Source organism: Chamaea fasciata, unplaced genomic scaffold (assembly GCF_029207755.1).
Source record: "Chamaea fasciata isolate MVZ Bird 193981 ecotype frontalis unplaced genomic scaffold, bChaFas1.0.hap1 SCAF_6, whole genome shotgun sequence".
Classification (NCBI taxonomy): Eukaryota; Metazoa; Chordata; class Aves; order Passeriformes; family Sylviidae; genus Chamaea; species Chamaea fasciata.
Genome location: NW_027094091.1, coordinates 43,938,892 through 43,956,026, shown reverse-complemented (window position 1 = coordinate 43,956,026; position 17,135 = coordinate 43,938,892). Strand labels below are relative to the sequence as shown.

Genomic DNA, 17,135 nt, shown 5'->3' with positions numbered 1-17,135 from the left:
CTTCCATCAGGGTAAGTTGATGACTGGGAAGTTTTAAGGTGGTTTCTGCCCAAGACAGATCCCATCCAGGGGAGAGCCAGTAAGCATGCAGTTCAGGTGTATTGATAAAGCATCTGAAGGGGGGGGGGGGGGGGGGGGTCAGGGCTGTGTTACAGTGACACTGGTGAGTACCTCAGAGTTATCCATGTGGTGGAAACCTAGAAGTAATACTGGTCTACAGCTGAAATAGAGGGCCAGGAGAGAGCTCAACTCTAGGACAGAATTCCCAGTGAAGGAAAGGTGCAGGGAAGTAGAAGAAATGGTGGAGGAATTGAATGTTCTCCTGGAAGCATTGCTGCCTCCCTGGGAGGCTGATGAGTTCTTTCTGGGCCCCAGAGCTCCTTCCTGTTTCAGTAACAAACATGAATACCATAGAAGTGATTTTTAAACAGCAAAGATGGGTGCTGCAGTTGACTTTTGGGCACTGAGAACCCAGACCAGATGGCATTTAGTAGGCAATGAACTCTGTAAGAGTTAAGTAGCAAAGCTATTGCATCTGTATTTGCATGACTTCTCACTGGGAGGTATTCCAGTGGTAGAATAAAAAGCAAAAAGCATTGTTCTCAACAGAGAAAATAAAACAATCTATAATATCAAGTTCATAAATGAGCACTTTTCATTGGGAAAAAGGTATTTGTAAGAAAAAGCTAGCCATTGCATTGATTTACAGCAATTAGTTGTCTGTCATCTGTTTGGATATTAGGGAATGAGAGGGTTCAGAAAAGAGTGGTTAAATTATTGGAAATGATGAGGAATCACAAATAAGACAAAAAAGTTAAAAGATTAGTTCCCATCCCCTCTAGAAAAGGGAGCAAGTAAAAGCTGTTAACAGTAAAAGGACAGATGGAACTTTATTCTATCACTGAGCAAGAGAAAGCCAGCAGGTCACTCTAACTTCAAAGACAGCAATTTTGATAATAACAAAAAATGCTTCCAGCCAAACAAATAGAGCAGATTCGAAACAAGAATCAGTTTTCCACCTCTGTTGGCATAGGGAGATTCAGGCTTTGAGCTCTGTGGAGTGCTGCTTGGGCACTTCCATGTGCACCAGCAATGCTTTTATAGTGGCCTTATGCATGAGACCAAGAGGAGAATTGCCCGGTGGCCTCGGTGCTCTGCTCCCTCTGATTTTAGTCATATACCTTAAAGCAAATCTACACCACACTGTTTCACAAGGAAAAAGCACTTGACTAAGGAGGTGCTTAACAAACTAGAGTGTCAATGAAACAGAGATGTGCAAAGAAGGAAGTTATATCTGATGTTCCTGTAATTAAGGAAACTTCTCTGATCCTGCAGCATCCTGGTCAGCTAAAGCCATACCTGTAGACAGCCTGTATTTTGAGGTTAGTTATTACTATGTAGAAAGTGGATAGCTTTGAAGGAAAAATGCCAAGGAGGCATTTTGTTCCTATTAAGCGTGAGCCTAGAATAAATTTTGTGTTATACATGCATAGACCAAATTCCCGAGTAAAGTGACTTCAATATGAAGTTATGTTGATTGGAACAGGGGTAAGTTCAAGTTGGTTCAATAACCAAGTAAAACACTTGATTTAACATTTGAATATGAGCAAGACCCTTGGTGTCAAGGCTTTTCTTCTTAGACCAGTCGATGTTGAAGGGTAAAAACAAATGTTCCTGTGTTTAAGTGGACTCTGTGGTTGTCCTGATGAATGAGTGTTTTAGGGTGACCAGAATAGCTTTACAGAGGAATATTATGCATGCGTGTCACCTTAAGTGGTATGGGAGAGAATACTTACCACCACAGGTTTGAAAATACAGCTCCTTCCAGTTCAGTTTGCAAAATAGACTGAAACCTTGGAATGGCCCTAAGGCAACAGCAACTCATGGAGTCAAGTTACTTTTACCGAGAAAGGAGTTTACTTAATCTCAGAGGAGACTGTTGGGCAGAACACATAAATGCAAGTCTTAAATGTGTGTTTTGGTTTGTTCTCCTTTTTCTTTGCTGGAAAAAGGCAAGTAAATTTAAATAAATAAATAAATAAATAAAAAGAAAAGAAAGGTTACTACAATGGAAAACTCCAGATTTTTCACTTTCCAGCTGGACACCTGTCAACTTGTAGAAGAGGGGCTTCCTAGCCAGAATCCTGCTTTCAAACCGTGGCATACATGCACATCTTGCAAGGAGGGCATAAGCCACAGGGGACAAAACTTGTCCTAAATGCTCTCCCAGCCTTAGTCTGTCATCAGCAGATGACATCAGCACATGGATTTGTCTCTTTAGTAATGCTTAAGGACACTTTGCCAGTTAATGGTCTGGTCTGCTTGTGAACCCTTGTGTTGCAGCAGTCTACATCAGGTGCTTCCTTTTGCTTTTTCTCAAGTGCACCATGTAGTACCTGCATTGAGACTTTCTCATTTTTGTGTTGGAGCAGGCAGAAAACAGTCAACCAGTTCTGGGTGCAATACTAGTAGCTAGACTATTGTGAGGAAAAATGTCTTCCAAACTGACTAATTCTCTGAATTTAGCAAAAGGGCAGGTGAAGGCTTGGCTCTGTCTCGCCAGTTGCATAAGGCTGGAAGTCAGTGGAACTGAGTCTTGTACGGCCTGCTCTGGGAGCTGGCTTTTCACATGGCCACCTATTAATGTGTTGTGACCTAAAAACAGAGGTAGCAGGATGGTGACCAGTCCTGTTACTCCTTGCAGACTTCAGTGGACCTTGCCTCTTCACTGTTTATCGTAGTAATGGCTTTGTGAACCCCTTTGAAATGTTTTTTGTGGTTTTGTTTTGTTGTTTTTTTTTATTTTTACCATTTAGTTGGACCTGCAGTGTGCTGATCATCTGGACAAAAAAAGGGTTAGCAGCTCCTTTGTGATGGAGGAGTAATAGCTTTGAAATTACTGTTTGGAAGGATGGGCTGAGACTGGTGGGAATTGTTGCCGTCTGGACTGTCTGCAGCCAGTGGTGTCTAGTGCTCAGGTGGATGCTCTGTGTGCAGTTGTCCCTTGCTGTTACTGACAACAGACAGGTTGGGGCAGGCTGCAGCTTTCTCTCCAGCTTACAAGGTGCCTTGCCTTGTCATACTGAAAAAGTGCTTATGGCAGATACGTCTGAAGGGGTGGAATTAAAAATAACCAAAAGGTAGATTCTGGGCTTGGTTACTCAGTGACAGGCCTGTTTCTATTCTGGGATGAGGATAATTCACACTGAGCTCATTACACCATGACTCTCCCTTAAAATGCCTTGACAGTCAATTTCGTTCCAGCTAATAAGGTCCTAAAATGTTAATGAAGCAAATCAATTTTTCATGGCTTTGTATTGCAGTTGTCAGAAAGTGCTGTGTTGCAGCCTGCCAATTCAAAAAGCTTTTCAGATATTAGAAGGACAGCAAAACATTCAGCTTTTTGAAGGATGTTTTATTTTCTCAATCTTTCCCCAGTGCCCCCTCTCATTTTTCTAAGACCTTATGCTGTGCTGTTTGCTTGTTCCCTTTGGTCACGTCCTTTCTCCATGGTCTGCTATGGTCACTAATGGGAAGAGCTGGTTTGTTCCTACCTTCCCTACTGCACAGGGAGAACAAAGATGGAGTGCCCAACAGAATAGGTAGAGATGAAGTTGGACAAAGGAAGCTACTCATTCTGAAATACTATTTAAAATATATTGAGTTTGATGAAACAGAGTGGAGAAATGGCATCTTGTTCATCCCCTTTCCTCATCTTTTTGGAAGGAACGGTAGTGTCAAAAGTCACAGCCCGCTCTCCTCATGGCGGTTTGTGAGATGTCAGTGTTACCTGGCATACATGCTGTCTGCACTCAGTATCTCATGGACTGCAGAAGGAGGAGAGAGAAGTTGCGTTCGTTGTGCAGCCACATCGGTGGTTGATCACCCACACTGGCTTAGGAATAGGTCAGGTGGCAACCATCTTTTATTTCTCAGAACTGCTTATTTCATACTGCCAGCAGGAGACAGAAGGCTTAAACTTTCACAACTGCTCCTGGAGTTATTTTGATGGAGCTGTTTTGATCATTTACTGCTCCTGCATTTGTGTTTGTGAGTCTGCAGATGGGAAGTACTAAATTGTGTGGTTTGTGGAATGTAAGAAGGGGTTTTTAATTTGCTTTTAATTGAATTCCATTTCTAACTATAGTTAATTTCTATGTGCCTGAAAAAAATATAATTAACTAGTGTTTTGGAAAAACATAGAGTTTTCCAAGTTTTGTACTTGGAAGCCTTGTACTGCCACACTGGTAAGAGATGATCTCAAATAACTCATGAGGGGAAAATGAGTGTATGAGGTGTAATTTGGTATTTTGAATTTGAATAATTAACCCCCTGTAGCTGTTGAGTCAAACATTCAAAACCCTTTCCACTCAAGTTCTCCGCCTCGAGGTGTGATACGTCCAGTGCCAAGGGTTTCCCCAGAGCTTTTGCAAATGCTCGGATATGTCAATGTCCTCTTCTGCTGTGGCAATGATGTGTTAAGAGCTAGCTGACCCTATAATGACTTGGGGAAGAGAGAAGGTATTTAACCCTTTAAGCCTTCTGACCATAGCTGGTGTTTGTGTGACTCTCCCATTCCCTGAGTGGCAGAAGATAGAGTTAGTGATTGCCAGGACAGCATCTGTCTGCCTATATCTCCTGGACAGGCCTCGCAGAGCACCCTAGCCTTTGGCACAGCCCTGGGCTTCCTGCCGGGGTAATTAACCTGGTAGCTCCTTAGGTAGGTGAAGTGCAGGGTGATCTCAGCTGCTGGGGGAAAAGCTGCCGAGGCTTGAGCTGAGCAGAGCCCAGGTTCTGCAGCACCTCTGGGGTTCCTGGCCTGCAGCTCTGGATTCTGAAGCTTGACCTGTCAGCTCCAGGCTGAAAAGCACTGCCGTCTGTTTCCAGAGATTGTTTTGTTTCTTTCACCTCACATGACTTAAGAGCCTTGAGAAAACAATTTCCCGTGCAGCCATCTGGGGCAAGTATGCAAGGTGAGCCATATATGTGTCCACAGTCAGAGCTGTGAGGCCTAGAGATGAGGTGCTGGCTCGAGGGACAGCTGATGCTGTGAATGCAGGAGCTGGAAAGTTGTCCAGTGCTTGGATCAGCCAGCAGCCCCAAGGCTGAGCCTGCCCCTCTAGCAGTTGTGATGCTCTAGGTTGGAGCTGGGCAGCCACAGGAGACTGCTCTCTGCTCAAGGGATCTGTTGGTGGTTTTGGTCTTGAACCCTTCAAAGGAGAAGACAGTTCCTGTTGCATGTTTTGGAAAGCTCTGACCCTTGCTCTCAGCAGTCTTTTCTCCGTGCTATCAGCTTCTGTTCTTGGGGACTCACCTCTGTAGGCTTAGTCTTTGCCTTGCAACTGGCTGCCTTTCCCACTCTACATCTCCAGAGCAAGCTTTCTTTTTGTTTTCAAGCCTTTCCTTTCTTTTTTAACTGTATCAAATCCCAGGCTCGTTTGTTCCTGGACATGTCCTCTATCTGATGGGTGGTTCTGCTCACCAGCCTGCATTTGTGATCATTGCTTACCAACAGAGTTTTTCTTCTCTGTTGCCTTTTTTGCACAGCTGTCTCTCCCAGTAGGGTTCTTTGACAGGCTGGGAGTTTTGTTGTTGTTTTTTCTAAGCTCCTCTGACTGGGGACTTCTACATGAGGCTTATGAAACTTTTATTCATAACGTGCATTTCACCCTGCTCTGCTCCCTTTTGTGATGTCTCTGCTTTCAGTTTTTTTTTTCTTTTTTTTTTTTTCTTTTTTTTTTTTTTTTTGGGGGGGGGGCTATATTTGTAGCCAGGAGAATGAGCTTCAGTGAGAAAAAAATTAAGTCCTAACTTGGAGGTCTCTATCCAGCCCTCTGCCTCAAGCAGGCCGGGTAGATCAGGTCGCTCAGACTCCAGAAATAAATCAAGTGCAGTGTTCTATCCTTCTGGGGAATATTTTTGTGCGTGACATGCAGGCAGAACTGCAAGGAGCATATTAAAAATTCATACCAGTACAGAGCAGTATTTTCTGCGCACAGTGCTTGAGAATAAGCTTGTGTGTCATGCACAGCAACATTTGTATGAAGCAAGTAATTAGTTTCATCTAAGCAGAGACTGGCAGGGAAGATTTAAATGGTGTGGAGTAGAAGCAGGCTTGTTGTGAGACACCATCTCCTTCCTTTTCCTTCTGCCAAGACTCCTGGAAGATTTCTTGTAGAGCTGGCTGCAAAGTCCCAGCATGTGAGGGCGTTTCCTTCGCTTAAAGCAGAAGGGGAAATCTGTGCACATGGATATTCATCTCACCCTGCCTCTGTGACAGCTTTGATGTAATTGTGTAAGTGCTCCAGCTGTTGAACCTTAAAACAACAAATAGGCACAGAAACTATGGCTTTTTCAGCCCAAATTTCTTTGCAGTTTTATGGGTGGAAGGGGATGGGACCTCATACAACACAGAGAGGTGTTCTGAGACCCAGAGCTCTCATGTGCGCCCTATTTTCCAAGTGCTGTTGGAAGCCAAGCATGGGGCACGTGCTTTGGGCATGCAGGCAATGTTGAAGTGTTCTATTCTCTAGTCTTCTGAAGGCATGACTGCTGAGTGCTATGCTGAGAGATGTCACAAGCAAAGATTAGTGAGAGGAGGCTTGGCAGAGGAGCAGTTGGGGCTGAGATGTGAAGTCCATCTCCTGTCAACCCCACTTGCAGTGGTTTGTGTTGGAAGGCCTTCAGAAGGAGGAGGAGTGAGAAAGGGGTTAGGGTAAGAGAACATATGAGCACTGAGGTTGCAGTGGGTCCTTGGTTGGAGCAACTCTAGGCTATATGATGGAGTAAGTGGGTCAGTGCTGAAGCAGGGCAAGATGTAGGAGCAGCTTGGTTTTGGCTCTCATACCCCTATTGTAAAGCATGAGCGATATGTCATCAAGGTCCCTGGCAGACTGAAGAGAGAGAAGCAACACCACAAAGCTGGGGCCCGGTCCTGCTCATCCACTGCTGGCTTTTCGTCCCAATGGGCTCCAGATCCTGATGGCAGGAATGACAGCATGAAAATTATAAACATCATGAGGCTGATACTGTGCAAATGTGTTGTCCTGGGAGCTCTGAGGGAGAGGAGATGGCATGACAGGCCACAGCAGAATATCTCATCCCTGTGCCCTTGCAGCAGATTCTTGATACGTGAATGGGGAACCTTGGACCGCTTAGCACAGCCACTGCAGTGGGAACTGCATGAAGGCAAGTGATCTAGGTGGGATTTTTTTCCTGCATGCAAAGCCTTCCTCTATGTTAGGCAGCCAAGTAGGCTTACCGCTGGCATTGTCTGGCTGCCAGCATGGAGTAACCAAACACTCCTACAAGTACTCACTTTTCTTGCTGTCAGTCTCTCTCCTAGCTCTCTGATTTGTCACGGGTATCTGGCATTTCACGGGTATTTTCTAAAGGCCAGTGGAGTGTGCTTTGCAGCATGCATGGGTTTGATCACTGGCATGAGCTTTGAGTGAGCCTGTGCCTGTGTCTATTCTGGGATAAAAGAGTGGCAGTGAAGAACATCTTGCTGACATAGAAGTAACTGCTTCAGGTGAGCTGGCTAATGCTGAAAGGAAACAGGCCTTTCTGGTAGAGTGCTGCAAAAAGGTAAAGGTTTGTTCCTGCCTTTCCCTGGGACTGTCCATGTATAGCGCATTTCTTTTAAATGGTGTGGGCAGCATGACTCGCTCAGCCCATCTGTCTGGGGGAGTTTACAAACCAACTTATGGCAGCAGCCAAACTGACCATGGCAGTTTCCTGACAGGGCCTTGGTTTGTGTCTCAACCTTAACTTGCTGTGCAGCACATTTTACCAAGTTGTGGAGACCAATTTCTGTGCCAAAACACCAGGAGAGTGGCCATGGGACAGATAGAACTTTTCTGCACCATTTGTGCCATTGCAAATGAGAGGCAGCAAGGGAGCACCTTCTCAAGCATTTTCTTAACCAAGCCTGGCGAGTGCCTCTCTACTGTCAACTGATCTGAGATTTGGGTGCATCTAAACATCAGGCCTTGGTCATCAAGTACCCAGGATTAAAGTGCCTTTAGAAACAAGGCTCATGCGCTTAAATCAGATGAATAATCTTTGTCATGTAGATTTTTCTACTGAAAAATTAAGTTTTGCTTCACGCACTTGACTGTCATAGTCTTTCACTTTAAGACAAAGTAGTTGGAGTTTTGGTAAAAACCTTATTGGCTTCTATGGAAGTTAACATTAAAACTAAGTCCATGTTAAGACTAGGATAAGCTTCGTGTTTGTGTATGTGCTATTTCAGGGAACCTTTCAGAGAGGGCAGGCAGAACTGAGGTTTGAGTAAAATTTGTGACATGCTCACAGAGGAATGTGCAAAATGCAGCCTGTGCATAGGGGCAGACACAAGATGCTACATTTAAACTGCATTTAAACTTAACAATTAAAGCAAGCAAACACCTCCCCATGCCAGGCACTTAGCTTGTCCTTGTGTATCAATCAGTCCAATACCTCATTGGATCTCCTCTTTCCCCCCCTGCTGTGGCCCTGAAGACTTTTATTGCTAATTTCCTTCAGTTTGAATAATTTTTGAATAGAAATGTGATGTTTCTGAAACCTCTAAGAGATTCTGGGCCTGGAGAGTTGTATCCAAGCAGGGTGTCTCAATGCTAGTTTGTTAGAGCATGCATTACATTGCACATTGCAGTGGGATTTGCACTGGCTTTTATTCAGTAGTTATATAAGGTGTAATTTAGATAGTTATACCTAGTTTAGTATTGTGATGAGTTTGTACAGCAAAGATGACCAGTTTGCAATGAGAAGGAGGTGAGAACAGTATAGTAAAGTAGCAGGACATCTTTTAGCTGAAAAGGGGAAGAATAGTAAGGATGCATAGGTGACCTTCTGTCCACTTAGTGCATGATATGTCTTATGGAGAAATTGTAAGAAAAGTCTTTCTTCTGGGGAGCAGCATGTATGTCAGCAGGAAATGGGAGTGGGGCTGGTACAGATTTGGTTGGGGCTGGGTACAGGGTAAGCTGAGCTTTATCCCAGAGTCAGCCTCCAGGGGAAGGTAAAGCCATGAAAAAAAGCAGGGTGACTGAAGAGCCATGGCAAGGGTTTTGCCTGCAAATCAGACATCTATTTTATCCTACAGCAATCTTCCCTGCGTGAGAAATCACCATGTAAGTATTTCTGAAGTGGGAAGATGGAAATAGGAATGAAGGTTCAAGCAGACAGACCAGTCTTACTGCACTCCTCTGATTTAAGATCTAATGGATATTAGCCCTGTCTTTAAAGTGCATAATGGTGCACTGATTTTGTGACTCATCTTTCAGAGATGGTGCTTTCAGTACAGTTATCAATACTGCACTTTGGAAGTCAACCTGGGGTTGGAAGCCTGGGAATTGTTGGGAGATGGAGCCCTGTGATGTACATGCTTGATGGGGTGCAGTGCTGCTTTCAAAGTATGACAGCTCATGTAATTGAAGACGCTGCCTTGCAGACTTTACTTTGAATTGCAAATGCCATCAATTTCTTCTGGTTTGGAAGACACATCTTCCTCACTTAAAAGCTGCTCTGCCAGTTCAGGTTTGAATGTAGCTGTGAGGTGAGGGGAGATACTCAAACCTAATGTGAATTCAGACTGCAGACCATCAGAGTAAACTGGAATTGCTGGCCCTACAAGTGGGGTGTCTCTCAAGGGGAACTGTGCGTATTCCTTGCCAAGCCCTCCCCTCTGTTTTCACAATGTGAAATGACATGCTGTTTCCTGAAAGTGAGAAGAGAGGCAGTGTGAGAAGGAGAAGGGGGAAGAGCGTTTGTAGGGCTTCATGCCCCATGATGGGGCTGCCTGTTGTGTTATTGCTGCACAGGCTGAGCAGTACTTTGAAGTGTGATTTCTTTTCTGTTTTTCCTGGGGTGCCCGGCAATATCCACTAGACAGAAGGAGGCATTTTCTGATGTTCTTTAGCAGTAGAGGAATTTTTTGCAAGTGCATTTAAAAATAGAGGAGTCCAAGGACCATCTGTCTTGCCTGTTTTAGTGGAAGTGGGGACAGCTCTCAGTGCCTGCTTGGTTGATGGGTCCAGAGAGTTTTGTGTGGACCTGTGGCTGCAGCCCACTTACAGCTGGCCTGCCTCTGTAAAGAAAGTCACTGATCAAGCCAGTTGTGACCTGGTGCCTCTGCCTTGGGTGGGTTTGTTTGGCACCCATGCAAGTGGACTCAGAAGAATTGAGCCCTTGCTGGTCATCGCATATTGGTTTTGAGAGCAGACCCTACCTTCCAGACAGTTATCAAGAGTGTTTCTGGTGCTGTTGGGTGTCTAAGCTGTAGCTGGACTACTCTGAGGAGATGACATGTTGATGTCTGGGGAATCTGCCTTGTTGGGGCCAGGCATGTGTGGAATGGAACCTGGAAGAAATTTGATTTGCTCTGAGCAAGCTGTTGGAGAAGTGTTCCCCAGGATTGGGCACATCTCAGCAACTGGCTTTCCCCTCTCACTGTGCTGACCTGTGTCTTGCCCTGAACTACATTCTGCAAGGGTGCCAGCAGTGAGGAGCTGCCAACTTGGCACTTCAGCAGTGGAGCTGACGCAACTCATTTCAGAGAGGGATGCCAGGCGGTGTGAGAGCCCCCCACTGCTACTGACTCAATACAGAGCTGGTATTGCCTCCATTATCGGAGGGCTGACAGCTGGGAGCTGGGATTTGCATGCTTAGCAGAGTATGGCAGAGCCAAGGGTCCTGACAGGATGCAGCAGCAGTCCCATGGCAGTTGTGGCTAATGCATCCAGGGAGAGAGGCATTAGGGAGTCTTCCATCTAGATACTCTGAATCCCTAAGGAGCTCTCCAAGCTGTGTGCAGTGATTCAAAGACTGGAAAGATGGCAGATGTTCTGTGTGTGAGGAGCAGCATGTCTCCAAGCTGTACTCAGGACACTCACCATAGTTACATGTATGGGACCTGCTCGCATTGCAGGACCAGTAAGCCTTCTTGCAGTGCTCGCCTGTGTCACTCATGGGTGCTTACCTGGTATGGGGAGAGGAGGGGCATGCTAAAAGAAAAAATTTCCTTGCTGATGCTTAAAAGTTTTCATTGTTTTCCTTTATTCACAGGGGAACTGCTGAGTCAGCCGCGACCAGAGGGCCTGACGGAGATCATCTGTCCCAAGAACGGCAGCGAGCGAGTTAATGTTGCCTTGGTTTACCCCCCCACTCCTACTGTGATCAGCCCTTGTTCCAAGTGAGACCAGAATGCAGACCTATTCCCTTGTCAGTAGACACCAGAAAGCCTACGTAAAACATGCCCTCACTAAGCACTTCTTTCTGGAAGGCAGCAGCCCCACAGCCTGGGGACTGTTCTAATTATTTATGGCTATAGACAGCCCACTCAGAGGATAAGAAGTACCATGAAATGGGCTGAGGTGTTCTCTGAGCTGTGTTGTGGCAGATGCAAGACACACATTGGGCAGGACAGATCAGGAGATAATGCAGTCATAGGTGGGTTTTGGTAGGATAGGACCCCAGGAGATTTCTGTACACCCCCTTCTCAGGCAGGACCATTCTCACAGGCAAGTCAGGTTCTTTGGGACCTTGTATAGGTGAGAGTGTCATCCTTGGAGGACAATGATGGAGGTACTACCGCCTCTACCGCCTCTCCAGACTTTATTCTGGGACAGAACTTCTTTCCTTTTAATTATCTGAGTCTCACTCTTTTTTTCTTTTTCTTTTTCTTTTTTTTTTTTTTTTTGGGGGCTTTCATTGCCATAAGATGCATTTCTGGTTTGCGTTTAACATGATCTCCACCAGATCCCAAGCCAGCAGGACTTCAGGCTATGGTGGTGCATGGGGTTCTCCTGTTGTAGGAGTAGAGTTATACACTTGTCCTTGTTGAATTTTACAGCACTGTCGGTCCAGTCCTCCAGTTTGGTGAGGTCCCTCTGGACAGGAGCTCTGCCCTCTTGTGTATCTATAGCCTATATGTACTTCACAGAGTGGGAATGTGCTTGGAAAACAGAGCTGTATTGTGGTGGGGAAAAAATGTGGAACAACACTCACAAAAGCAGCCAATGCCTTGGCTTTTTGATGCTTGGGTTTTCCGGAAAAACAGAAATTCAGCTGTGGTCTGTTCTAATTGGCACGAGGGAATTCAGTAGGGAGCTTAGAGGAGCAACTGAGGGTCTTGCTGGTGTCTGCTGCTGTGCTGTATGTGAATGCCTGTTACCTTCACTTCAGTGTCTTGACAGTAGCTTTAGATGGTGTTATCTCTGTTCAGTACCCTCCCATTCCAAAATACCACTCCTGTTTGAGAATAGCTTCAGTGATGGGTGGTTGTTGAGCTGTGTGTGAAGGTGAGGTTGAAGTGCTCACCTGGGGCAGAAAACAAAGCTGCTCTGATATTGAGCCAGAGGTCACTACTGCCTGTTCATTTGGTTCTCTTGTGTGTGTGTACTCGGCACGGCATGTTTCTAACCTGCAGGTGCCATTTTTGTTGTACTGTGCTTTGTCAGGCTATACCTCCTATCCTCCTTGTCCTCTAGCCTGCCTTCCACAATGTCTGTTGTGTCCCAGTTTCACAGTCATTCTGCTGGCAGGAAACTGGTGTTCTCAAAAAAACCTGTGTTACTTTTACTTTACTTCACACTCCCTATTTAGAAGCCTAGAGAAAATTGTGTGTCTTAGGTTATTCATCTCAAGCACTATGTACCCTGCTATATTAATTTTTCTTTATCCTTTCCTCTTCCAGATAAACTGTTAGTGCTGGTGCCAAAGGTTTTCCACCAGGCAGAACATGGCTGATGCTCTGCAGTGCTCCCATCTTTCCAGTTGTGGAGTTGATGCTGAGGGGGATCAATGGGACTTTGGACTTTGGACCCTGAAAGAAATGCTGTGGGGCAGGGGCAGCTCCCAGGTGGGGGCCTCATGGCTGGAGTGGATGAAGTCATCTGGAGGTTGGGGATGACCAGGCATGAAGGAAAATGATTGCTGCAGATGGCAGGGCTGCTGGCCGGAGGGAAAGCACTGGGGATAGGTTTCTGTGGACCCATTGATCGCGTGTTGAAAACCCATTTGGATCTCATGATGAATGTAAAAATGTTCTTGGTATACCATTTAATTCAGACCTGCTTGGAGGAAAATCTCTTGAAATGAGCTGTAGCGGGATTCCCTGGATTTGTTCCTGGACAAGTGAGTTTTGTGGCAGTTGGCCAAGGCTTTGCCGGGGAGTGGGTTGGTACTGTGAAGCCTTTAAAATTGTTCCACCACAAGACAGTTGGCTGTGTCCCATGCAGCAATCTTGAGCGGAGGCTGGCAGAGAAGCAGGCTGGGAAATGTTTCCTGCCCTGTGCGTTCACATATGTTGTGCCATGAATTGGTGAGGATGTGCTGTGATCATGCAGGGACAAAAGCAGGGCAGTCAGTGTGCCTCTGGCACATGCTATTTCTTATCTCTAGTGTTACCATTATCCCTGAACAGCTACTGCTCTGCCACGTCTGGATGCTCTGTTACTGCCATTGTGGTACTTCCCATGTGTTGTGTCCACTAGAGCACTAAAAATCTAGATCTTGATCATCCTCCTAGGAAAGCCACCCAGGCATCTTTGTGCAGAGATCTGGTGAAGCAGTGTGTGGCTGTGTGTTACAAACTGATCCTGATCCCCTTGGGGTCACCCTGGCAGCCATGCTTCAAAAGCAGCCGTTTTCCCTCTCCAGATGTGGGAAAGGCCAGGCTGAGCACTGGTACCAAAGTTCTGGTTTCCCCCCCAGCTATGTGGCTTTGAAGACTTCTAAGATGTTGCTATTGGTTTGTGCCCTGCAGCTGAGCCCTGGTAACTGTGCTGTGTGAGTCTTGCTCCATGCAAATGTTTATTTAGTGTAAATCAGTAGAAGGCAGGCATTTCCAGAGCCAGGATCCCTTCATCAGATGCTGAGGGAAGTCTGAGAGATAAGAGACTTAAAATACTTGTGTTAATTAATGTACAGCTCTTAACTCTTTGGGCTGTGACGGCAGACCTGGGATGGGTGTTACAAGTCAGCAGGCAGTGCCCACTAGGATGTGAGCTGGCCAGACCTTCAACCACTGCAAGACGGTGATGTGTCCTGCTGGAACCTGCTGCTGTTGCACAGGTGGTATTCCCCTGGTTTCTGATCCTTCAAATGCCAGCCTCATGTGCAAGACTGTAAATCTTCCCATTGGCAAGAACTTAATGCTGGGAAAGCAGGGCAGAATCCACTCCAGCAGGAGATCCAGAGGCCAGGTAGAAGAAATCAAGCCATGTACCTTACTTCAGGAGGAAAAGCTGCCAAGTAAAAGCTGGCAGCTCAGTCAGCTTCCTGTCTCTTCAGGGTATTGTTCCAGCTTGGGAGGGTAGCCTGGGCTCAGATTTCATGTGTTGACCTGCTACCTCTGGCAGTGAACCTTCTTACATCAGTGAGAATCATTAATTGTGCTTCTGTGTTGCTGTAGATAAACCGGAGACTCAGAATTGTCTGTGGTGGCTGGAGAAGTTGAAAGGGAGGTGAGATCTTTGAGTGGTGCTCAGGAATAATGCTAGGAAACTCCCTTGTCCTGAGTCTTGCTGCCCATGAAACGTGCCTGGTACAGGCAGAACTTGTGTTAGAACATTCCCTACCGTCACCTCCCGTGCTGGGCAGCCTTCTCCTGTTTTGCTGCTACTCACCTCTCTTTCCGTTCTCCATAGGAAGAAACTAGCGATTTGTTGCTGTGAAGTTGCGTGGAAACCACATTGTAAAGAAACCACAAACTGGAATCCTTTTCCAGCCGGAGGCCTGTTTCCCAGTGCGTCCATCTGGTCTGGGATGCGTGAGGATTGAAGGAGTGAGAGGACAGAGCAGACGTCTTACAGCCTGCTCCTTGGGACCACAGCCCCCCTGCCTGGGTGTGCCACCTCCATGGGAGCATTCCCTGGCCTTTGCAGGCATTCAAGCTGCTGCTGTGCACTGAAGCCGCAATGCCAGGAGTGTGGCAGTATGGAGATCAATCTAGTTGGGTCTGTTAAATATGAAACAGTGATTTCTCATCCACCCACTGTTTAGTAACTGGTGTAACTGTGTTTTCATCCGAATTTTTTTAATATGCAAAAGCCATTTAATTTTCTATGCAGTTCAGAAACATCTCCCCTTTGCAGTTGCCAGGTGGGAGATCCATGCAGGAGAACCAAACCAAGCAGCTCATAGTACTTTTGATTTTGCTGTCGCTGTCTTTTAAGGATGCACCCTGGGATCCTCATACAGTGTCCGTTTGCTGAGCTTCTGCCTCAGACCCCACTTAATATCCCTGAGCCCCAGGGATGAGGGCCTTGTATTTTTGAAGGATCTGTCATTTTTCATTAATCAAGCCACAAGGAAAGAGGGCTTGAATGCAGTGCCCTAACAGCAGATACCTGAGTTCAGAGTATGTATTGTGTTCTGTTCTTGTCCCTGCTCGAAGAGTTACCAAACTGTTAGAATTGACTAAGGCTTCTGTGGAGCACTCTGCAGCCTTTACTCAAGATGTATTTTAAAGAGGTCAGAAAGCACTGGGCCATCAGCTGTCACCCTGTGGAGCTGACAATGAATTTAACTCCTTCGGAATAGGAGGAGAATCTCCTGGCAATCTTCTAGATGCCTACTGCACTCAAGACGATTGTACTGGTTTTGATTATTGGTTTGCAGACCCCTTGCTGAATGGGTTTTGATTTCCTGTTGAAACTGGCTCAGACAGGTTTGGAAGCAGAGCTAGCAAGCTGCTTTGCACTCCAGGACTTTCAGCAGCTGGAAGGTGTCCTGGAGTACCTTGTGTTATGCTCTGAAGCAAAACCTCGGATTCAAACCTGCATCCGTCCAAGTGAAACTCCCAGGATAGCAGTTTTGCCTTCTTGGTCTGCGTAATGTGAGGCATTACATGTCCCTAAGCAGCATACAAATATGTAGAGGTGAGTGAGAGTGAGCCCAAAGGGTGATGCTGCACATCTAGGTCAATTTTAGGGCTTACAGGAGTACTTGGAGACTTCTGGCAGCTGCAGAGGGTCCTGGGTGATGGGACACCTCTGTTTCAACTGATACAAGCAAAAAGGTCAGAGAAATAAGCTGGTTTCCAGTTTGCCACAAGGCCAGGATGCCTTTGACTAGTCTCCTTTCATGGCAGTGCTGTTCTCTCTGCATTGTCTCTACTCTCAGCTTGGGGGATTCAGCTTTAAAAAGTTAAACTGAAATAGAGCCTAGTTTGGGATTTACCCTGCCTTATGGTCTCTCAGATCAGATGGAAGAGACTGGGGGCTGCAGTAGCGTGGGTCATCTCCCTTGCAGCATCCCCCATGCCACAGTCTCTTGGTGAGTGTAAAAACTCAGTAGTGTATTTGGGTGCTGCTTTCCCAGGAACTCAAGATGTGCTTGGCTGTGCTGTAGCACTGGAGCTCATGTGGGGTCCCTGTTCTCTTCCCCATTGTACCTCTGAAGCAGATAAAGTTTGAGGCAGTTAAAGCCTCAAAGCAATTGAGGCTCCTCACTGTGAGGACTTAGATATGGTTGTGTCAAAGGGAACTGCAAATGTTATTTAGGAGCTCACTAAGTGAGATGAAAAATCCACTGGCTCACTCCTGCAGAGTCAGATTCCAGAGCTCAGTTCCTCTCACGTCCTTTGGATAGGATCTTGGGCTGGCATCCTTGGAACAGCAGTGCCAGGAGGTGGAGATGCTGCACTGCAGTAAGCACAAGAAGAGGCAAGCAAGTGGGCCTCAGTGTAGCACTCATCACACACGTCATGGCTCAGTTCATGGACTGTAATTGCAGGTATTCATATAATCTACATCACTGGGCAAGACTCTGCACACACACACATGCATGCCCAGACATACACACACCACACCCACACTTGCCCACACATCCTCGCCAAAATGACTGAAAATAAAAGTGATCTCAATCTCCAGGAGAGTTCTGGTTGTGTGATTTGTTTTTCCTCTTGCAGTGCTTCCTTGGGCTCTAGCTCTGAAAGGGTTTGCGCCTAGCTGTCGATCTGTGCTGTAGCAAAGTCATGAAGAAATTTGCCATTGAGTGAATCTGAGCATGGAGCCCCTTATTTAGTATCTGTGAACCACTGCCCAGTCTAGCAAGGGAGGTGATTTCTGGGGAAGAGCTTTTTTCCCCACTACCATTTAAGTTATTTTATGGGTTTGTGAGGCCAGCTC

General features: G+C 46.1%; 1 protein-coding gene across 6 annotated transcripts in view; it reads left to right on the top strand.

Annotated features, from left to right (window-relative positions):
* The window catches only part of MFHAS1 (multifunctional ROCO family signaling regulator 1), a 35,186-nt gene extending 18,310 nt beyond the window's left edge, over nucleotides 1-16,876 (top strand). The window contains exons 2-5 of one of the 6 annotated variants that reach the window (XR_010721469.1): nucleotides 11,068-11,194; nucleotides 12,698-13,137; nucleotides 14,417-14,468; nucleotides 14,652-16,876. Coding sequence is in view for 2 of the 6 variants with exons in the window: in XM_066186169.1 (XP_066042266.1) it covers nucleotides 11,068-11,198 (131 nt within the window). In the remaining 4 variants the exon portion in view is untranslated. Of the gene's footprint in view, nucleotides 1-11,067; nucleotides 11,224-12,697 lie in introns of all 6 variants that reach the window. The other 5 variants (XR_010721466.1, XR_010721467.1, XR_010721468.1 and 2 more) reach the window with 5 other exon arrangements.
* The last annotated feature ends 259 nt before the right edge of the window (nucleotides 16,877-17,135 follow it).